We start from the raw sequence: 8,743 nt of genomic DNA, 5'->3' as shown, positions 1-8,743 counted from the left end.
TAAAAAAATCGAGATTATATTTATATATCTATTGAATATATTCTGCACTATAGTTCAGCTAATAGATAAAATATTTTATATATTCAAATTTTTAACTATATTAATATATTTATTTATTCAAATAAATTTAACTTTCTATTTATTGATATTTCTATTTTTAAAAGCCGGTTCCAACTGTATAGTAAATATACCTAAATATATATAATACTTTTTTTGATAAATTAAAGGGATGCAGCTATGAGGGTTAGACAATCTTAGCTAATTGGCGGCGTAGAAAACATATAAGTCTTTTAAAACGTCCACACATATTACGGACAAAAATATCCGTATGGCCGATGTACAGAGCAATGGGGGTCCAATGGCTATTATTTATCCTAATCACTGCAGGGTTTGTCCAACCCAACCTCCCCAAAGTGTCTATCATGTACATGACACTCTGGAATCCGTGGCAACGCAAGTTTATGCCTCTCATTCAGACATCGGGTAAATCTAAGGAGGTATGAGAATGTTGAGATAGTGCCCCGAGACTTTCTGTACTTCGAGCCAGCCGCCATGCTCAACAGCGATAATCTTGCCATCTATACAAACTTTTCTCCATCTCTCGTCGACCTCGTGCAGGGTTATTCGGAAGCTCTCGATTTCACGATAAGTTACTCTGGCGTCATTGACATGCTTGCCTCCTTGATATGCATTGCTCATCAAGCCCATTGCCTGTTCCGACGTCATTGGTCCGAAATGTATGATCCTCAGGCAGCCATCCAATGGAGTTGACAAAGGTGATATTGTGAAACCTGGTTCGAGGCTCGATACCAAAGCTACCAGCACGTACATGTGCTCTTCACATCCCAAAACCTCTGTTTGTTGCTTGTTGGTCTGGCGATCACGCCATGTGAAGCTGATACTACCGCGGAACTTATGTGGATCGTCACCATTTGATGGGAATAGGATTTCCTTTGCAGCCATTTGGAATCTCTCCGCTCCATACTTGCGGTATTCAGCAGTATCACTATCCGCCACCAACGCAGCATGCAAACCCCAACTTGCGACAACACCACCGTATATTGTAGGATGGCCTGTCTTACTCTGCCAGTGTGAATTAATACTGACTCTTCCGCTGCCCGCTTCTGTGACGAGCCTTGAACCAGCAGAGAAAGTAGCCGAAAAAGCAGGTATAGGGGCGGGGTGCCCATGCAACAACGTGAAAAGTCCAGCCGCTCGACTTTTTAGGAGCCCTATTGAACTAGCCATGGCGTTGCCTGTTCCGGTTGGAATCAGAGCAATGTTAGGCTTGGCAAGACATTGTATTGCTGTACCATGGAAGGAGTCAATGATATCAGTCAGACCTCCATCGCCTGAAAGTAGGATTATTGTTTGTTTGATGTTCGCTTGAGCGCGAGGTATCAGTTTTGTGTGACACAGTTCAACAATTGTCTGTGCGGTCTGGGTCTCATGAACTTCATACTCGCGCACACCAAGTTGCGATAAGAGAGGGCTGACGATATTTTCGAACACACTCATGCCTGTACGTGTGCCAGAAGTGATTGAAATGATCACGTGGATATCTACCTTTTCCACCTGTTCATGGGTGAAAGTGCCGAGGTAGGGAGGTATACCAGGGCAGACGAATTCGGACAGCTGCACAGGCCAGGAAAGTACTTGAATACTCTGGAGTGACATACACTCCCTCGAGACCCCAGATTCGTTCTCGTCAAGCCACAAAAACAGCATGACATGCCTGGGAGCCTCAAGCTCATTGCCTCTAGGCAAGATACAGATCAAATTATTGATCGAGATGTTAATCTCTTTCTGCGTTTGCTGGTGTCTGCATCGAATCTCATGTCCACTCAACTCGCATTGGAAGCTCCCATTATCTGGGCCTAGTGCTGGTGCCATATTCCTGCCGGCTCTCAAGGCAAGGCCCCTTGTGACGTATCCGGAAATAGGAGCTTTAAAGGCGGTACTTGCGCCAAGACAACGGGCTCAGTATAGGTCAGACTGACAGGCAAAATTCCTTTCGAAATCGCAGATGAAAATGCTATGCCGACTTCCTTAAACGACTTGCTTGTCTGACTGCTTGCTGGTCGAGGAGGGGAAGAGATCGGGGGTCATGAGAACCTGATTTTTTGATACAGGTAGTTGACGGGTTCGACTCAAGTACTAGCCCAGGTAGGCTGCTACGACCGGACCAGCTTGGAGCTAATTGGTAAATAATCAGGAGGCTCTTCTTCTAGGTTTTGCACGTTCTGCTTAGTCAATTGTCGCTAGGTCATTTAAGCATAAGTTAGTGACCAATCCTTTAGCACTCATGACTGAACTGGTACTACTACTACTCACTGCCTATTGCAGTTTAGGCTTCACTACATCGATTCGAGTGGACACATATGTACCATGGAGACTTTAATTCAGAGCGAGTAGTGGTCTATGCTTCCATTATAATATGAGAATTTATGTGAGAGGCAAATCGCGAGCAACAAGGCCTTCCAACTTGGAATGATACAGTTTGCTAGGTAGCAGCAAATACAAACTACTGCACATGACACGGCCTAATTGCAGCGAGATCATCTCTAAAATCAATGGAATGAATGCCAGGAGATACAGATCTTAGGTTAGCAAGGGGTCATGCCCTTTCGTCCCGTCGAGTGTTTACACCTAAGCTAGATGCCGTTCGATTCTGGTGGAGAGATATCCCCCCGAGCGGGTACATGTTTGTCACTCAAATTCACAGCAATAAAGGTCTTCGGTAAACTGACACTGAAGCCCTCTGGTTAGCATCACTACTACTGCGAGACATAGGTCTAGACAGAATACTTACGTATCGAACTTCGCCTTTAGTGTTTCTATGACTTCCTTCCAATCTTGATGGGGCGTCAGGCTTCGTCGAGGAGCACAGCCAATAGCATGTCTAGAATCAAGCTGGACATCTAGAGGATCGAATGCATGGCATCCAGGGCTGATAGATATGCGAATGGAGTAAGAACTAGTTGAAGACTCACAGTCCTTAGCTTCATAGAGCTCGAAGCAGATCTGTGAAAGATAGTCCAGCTCAGGTATAGCTGTCCTGGCGATTTTGGTTTGGATCCCTCCTTCCAGTATGCAATTCAGCAGGGTGTAGATGTGAGACTCCTTTGTGAAGTAGAAAAAAGACTTCGCATCAGAGGAGGCCTGAACTTCCTCAAGATCTCTGACTATTCCCTGTAGCAGGGGCAACGACGTGAGCAAGCCAATTTCAAGCTTTTCCGTGTCTGTAATCCCATATTCCTGTGGGGTCACATAATCAAAGAGAACTTTGGCCAATTTATATAGCTCTCTCAGTTTTGATAGTCTTCCATCCATTTTACACTTCGAGGGACTAGAGCCAGGGTACAATTTGAAGTAGTGGTCGTAAGTGTCATCGAGCCCTCTAAAGTGTGGCATTGATTCAAAGGCGTGCATGCGCTTCTTCCAGCCAAATCGATGAGCAAAGGATGACGAATCGGCCTGTACATAGTTCTCATGGTTGACACCATCTTTGCTTGTTTTGGTATCTCCAACCAGGTCGTTCCGCGTGATCTTCTTCCAGCTATGAACATTTTGTTCGTCCTCGCTGTCATCACTATCTGGCGGCATGAAAACCCATTCTAAAAATTGCCGATTGTGTAGGGCATCAAATTTCATGCTATCATAGAGCTCAGAAAGCTTGCTTGGATCGACCTTCTCCGTATCGCAGAACTCGGCGAATAGTTTTTCCCATCTCTCCTTGAAGAGCATCGGGTCTTCTCCAGTACACCAACGTCCTTGGATGGAATCCAATGCAGGGTTTTCGTACTCAGCATCCGAGTGGCGGGTGCGGTCCCCGTCAAAAATATCAGGAGGAACGGATACCAACGGCTTTGGCGATAACTTGTCGATCATGCGAAAGTTATGTCTCATAACACCTCGGTGATATTTCATTAACTCGACAACAGTTGCGAGGACCACTGATGGTTCGGGGATATTGTCTTTTGGCCATGTGAATTGTGATGGTGCCGATCCTTCCCGAAGAAGGAGTTTTAATTTCTTCTTGACCTTGTCCATGAGATCCTTTGCGGCATTGGAGTCATCGAGAAGATCCTTTCGTACCTGAATGAAGTTCTCAGGAAGTTCCTTCTGGTCAAGAAAAGCGCAGGCCCAGATTTGAGCTAAGACAGCAAGTCAGAGAGTCGTTTCACCCATATACAACCGAAGGGTCCAACTTACCACTAGTGCTCACCCTTCTCTCTGAGCTAGTAAAGATACGGACATTATTCAATGCCTCTTTATTCATCAATTTCAGATCATCACGCATGTTGAGCCCTAAATCTTGGGACTGATAGCGTGCAGCATGGGTCGGTTCACCTCCCCACTTGATGACGAGCTGAAGTTTATCTAGGATAAGGTCGTTCTCCACAGCTGAGAACCTCGAAAAAGTAGCACCAGAGATTGAGTCACTTCGCGTTGGGGGACGGCCATTTCTATCTTCTGTCAAAGTTTGGTCGTGGCAGGACGTGGGCTGGGGGGACTCGTTTTGAGACTCCGCAGCAAGGTGGGTCGTGACGTGAGTAGAGGAGGACTGTCCTCGTAACTCTTCAGGTCTCCTTTTGCGGAACATCGGCTTGATTTGGACCTTTGTGCCAGGCCAACCGCCTTTTCTCTCCAAAGATGTGCGTAGTAACTTCAGCTTATCCAAATCTTCGAGCTCTTCTTTCATAGCAACTCTTACTGCTTCCGAAACACTCGCCAACGCGGCTTCGCCTTTGATAACCACCTCTTCTTGGTGACCTTTCAGCAGATCAATGAAAGGTTGACTGTGGAAAGTGAACTTGAACTTCTGTTTTGGTGTGCGATCGGCGTGTCTAATGACCGCGACCATGCCCTTCAATTTCCAGGAGTGCTTGGAAGCAGGAGGAGGGGGCGGGCAGCCATCAATGAATGAATCCACTGACACTATAGACGATTTCAGGTTTTGCGGATCGGGGGGTCTTGTAGTTGCATTTTTTTCTCGCGCGACGGGGCTTTTGTGGCTGCTTCCATTGTCCAGGCTCTCGCCTGAAGGCGACGAGATCGGCCGGTTGACAATAGACTCAGATGAACCGGTTTCAGAGCTGTTGATACTTTGCTGAGGGCCCTGAAGCTTTGATGAGCTGGGGGATTTCAATAGGGTCTTCAAAGTATTCCTGTGTGATATAGAATGCCTCCAGTTGTGGCTAGGTTCCTGAGGCAGAGAGTCAATTGGCTCTGGCAGACCTTCGCATCGGAGCTTCTCATTCAAGAACATCTCCCTCAAAATACCAGCACATTTGTCGTAATAGTCGTTATTATCTTTGACAAAACTCCAGCCATTCACGTCGATCACATAGCTATTCTCGCCAACACGGAGCATGTCAAACCCGCATATTCTCTGCCCAAACCCATTTGAGATTTTCGACGCGATCGATGCTTCTTCCTTGCTCAGCTTTGTTATGTATCGGATTTCTTTTCCATGTGTATTGCGCCGAACAAGCCCATCGACTACAGGAGACTTGCGCGTTTCGGCATGGCAAAAATCTGGTCCAACCGTGTAGGCTTTGACATCCTCAGAATTATCGACCCTCAGGAACTGCTCGTATATGTAGCTCGTATTGTTTTCCGATATCGATCTCGGAACAATGAGGTTGGGATCATATTCGGAGCTTTTGTTACCGACTTTGCGGAAAAGCCTCCTGCCACCCCCCCCATATTGTTGGTCGTTCGGGAAGTATATGTGAATATTGTGGTCTTCTCCGTTCACCGGCTTCTCAACGAACGGTTTCTTGAGAACTTTGCCGTCAACAATTAAAGAATCACCATCATCAGACATTGCGACATTCATTGTTCGAGACGCCCCTCCTCCAGTGCCGTCGCTGGGCCCTTCAAGTTTGACCCCTGTCATCCTATATACATGTTGAGCGAGTTCAGCGGATTCTAGTATCGGTCCACCATCTCTGTTAACCTCCATTCTCTTGGGAGACGGCACACCCATATGATCTAGTATTCTGAGACAAAGGCGACGGTCCCATAGCACCTTTTGCATGGGTAAATCATTGACGCAGAATGGCTTCCGAAGTCTCGCATATGCGATAGCTTTGTCCAATGGAAACCCATCCGAGAAGAATGCTATGAGGTATTCGCAAACTGGCCAATTTTCTACAGCCTCGTCAAGAATAACCTTGTCACCGAAGACAATTACTTCGAAACCCCCTTTAGCTTGCAGGCGGGTCAGTATATTTTGGCTTGGCTTGCTGCGAGCCTTGACATCCAAAGCACAAACACCGATTCTGCCTAATTTCGGCAAAGAAGGCTCAATTTCACTTAAGGAGCTTGTAGCTGTGCTCGCACTAAGTCTTCTGGGCGCTCCAGTCGATGACCGAATGCCGTGATTTTCCTGCTCGCTGATTTGAGACTCCATTACACAATCTGACTTGCACGAGCTTGCATGAAGGGATTGTGCATCAATTGGACTTTCATGTGCTGAACTCGAAACGGTGTTCTCCTGGTTGGGGATCACGACTGCAGGGCTCCCTGGGATAATTGAGCTCGCAGTAGTGCCAGCTATTCCTGAATCGGTGGTATCGGGTATATTGACAAGACGACTGCTTTGACCAGCGCGATCCATCTTCGAAAGAAACACCAGCTTGAGATGGGAAGGTAGTCAATATTGAATCTGCAGACGCTAGCTTTGCTGAGACGTCACAATCAAGGCATCAATGTGGGGTAGGCAAGGTGGCAGTCACCAACCTCGGCTAGTTGAAGAGATTCAAAGTACAATCAATGGGGTGAAAGAATAGAATGTTCAGGATGGTATTTGAGCACTCGACTTGGGTGGGAATCGATGGTAAGTTAGCTCTGGATTACTTTGGATTGTGTTGCCCCTAATTATGTATGCAACCGGGGAAAACAAAGTTTGACACCCGGCTACCTAGCGATTCTTGACATCATTACTGGCCAGTGGGAACAACTGCCGAAGCATGGTGCTACCCAAAGCCTTTAGTAAGGTATTTACGACCCACGCGTCGAAAGGATGAGTCCTTACTGTGTATAGCTGCTAACTTGGATGAATTACTTTATATAGGCATACGTATGATAGATACATCACAAGAATTATTCTACCAATTATTCTACCAATTGTGTTATACTGTAAGACCTCTTGTGACGATCCCCGCTTAGCCGATTTTCGCGCTATACGGATATCTTACACCCTTCTCTTTCATTTTACCATACCAAAATCGATATATCTCTTTACTACGATTCAAAAAAATGGTATTTTGATTAACATTGAGTTCTTTTTGTTTTAATATCTATATTTAAAAAAATTAAAGGCTATCAGAGCTTTCTTATAATATTATAAAAAATATAAGTTTCAATATACTATGATAGAACACGAATATGTGGATATGGTATGACTGATATAGTTGATTAGTTTGAAAAAAAAAGAGAAACAAATTCAATAAAACTGAAAAATATTTATAGACGGTAAGAAAGGCGGCAGTTTAAGTACAGCAGAATTAAAAAAAATAATAAATATTATAAAGAATACTATAGATTCTACAGCTTTAAAAACAATATTTATATTAATAATTATATATATAGAATTAATAAAATAAAAGGACGAATATTAAAAAGACGAACAGTAAAAAATATAATATTAGAATATATAATATAATAAATAAAAATAAATAAAATAGAAAAAATAAATAATAAAAAAATTAAAATATAATTAAATATAATATTAAATATAAATACTAAACAGTTTAATACAGTTAAAATATAGTATTTATAATTATAAATTAATTTATTTATAACAATATTTTTTTATATATATATCAATTAAATCAGAAAATATATTTTATTTAATATATTAAATGTTAAATAACTAAAATACAGTATTAATTATATAGAATAATATATTTGTTAAGAACAGCAGTAATTTTTTAATAATCTAACTATTTAAAAAATATCTATTTATAATATTTAAAAAAAAAATCGGAACAACCGAACGGATCTTGATTAAAAAATATAAATTTAAAATATAATTAATATAATAAAATATATATATTATAAATTAAAAATATTAGATTTATATTAAATATTAAATTATAAAATATTTCTTTTATTAAGATATTCAGATTTGAATTAATATTTAAAATAATAGATAAAATAATTATAAACTATTATTAAATTTTAGTAGATATATATATAATATATTATTATTTTTACAGTTTAAATTATTTATTTTAACTGAATATTAATTTAAGAATAAGATATAATAGAATATAATTATATAAAATTAAAAATATTAAAAAACCTTTTTTAAAAAATAATATAAATTTAATATTATAGTTTGAAATAAAGAACTTCGGAATATTTTAATTATAATTTTTTTATATAATTAATAAGAATAAGATTCTATTAGTCTGCTTTTTTATTTAAAGTAATTCTTTAAAATATTAATATATTTAATAAATTATTAATTATAATAAAAGCGGTATTATATTTATATTTATTTAAAAAATTAATAATTAAATTTATAATAATAATTTTAAACAGTCTGTTTAGAATAATAAATTAGAATATATTATATAATAAATAATAATATATTTCATTTTTTAAAAATATATAAAATAACAGGTGATATATTAGTAGAATAGTTTTATATTTTTTTATATAAAATAAAACTATTTAACTTTAGAATATATTTATTAAATTTTTAATAATAATAATTATTATAAAA

General features: G+C 40.4%; 2 protein-coding genes across 2 annotated transcripts; both read right to left on the bottom strand.

Annotated features, from left to right (window-relative positions):
- Positions 1-231: 231 nt before the first annotated feature.
- On the bottom strand, positions 232-2,121 carry ASPACDRAFT_82560 (diacylglycerol/lipid kinase family protein). Its single transcript, XM_020206108.1, has one exon. It carries the CDS (start codon positions 1,891-1,893, stop codon positions 490-492), a length of 1,404 nt encoding a protein of 467 aa, XP_020050927.1. The 5' UTR covers positions 1,894-2,121; the 3' UTR covers positions 232-489.
- Positions 2,122-2,423: 302 nt separating this feature from the next.
- On the bottom strand, positions 2,424-6,728 carry ASPACDRAFT_82559 (inositol polyphosphate kinase VIP1). The gene is made up of 3 exons (XM_020206107.1): positions 4,216-6,728; positions 2,813-4,157; positions 2,424-2,751 (listed from the first exon to the last, which is right to left on the bottom strand). Exons 1-3 carry the CDS (start codon positions 6,626-6,628, stop codon positions 2,655-2,657), a joined length of 3,855 nt encoding a protein of 1,284 aa, XP_020050926.1. The 5' UTR covers positions 6,629-6,728; the 3' UTR covers positions 2,424-2,654.
- Between the last annotated feature and the right edge of the window lie 2,015 nt (positions 6,729-8,743).

The sequence above is a fragment of the Aspergillus aculeatus genome (genome assembly GCF_001890905.1).
Source record: "Aspergillus aculeatus ATCC 16872 unplaced genomic scaffold ASPACscaffold_48, whole genome shotgun sequence".
In the NCBI taxonomy this organism is placed as follows: domain Eukaryota; kingdom Fungi; phylum Ascomycota; class Eurotiomycetes; order Eurotiales; family Aspergillaceae; genus Aspergillus; species Aspergillus aculeatus.
The sequence above is the reverse complement of the archived record's forward strand: the minus strand, read 5'-3'. Positions and strand labels throughout refer to the sequence as shown.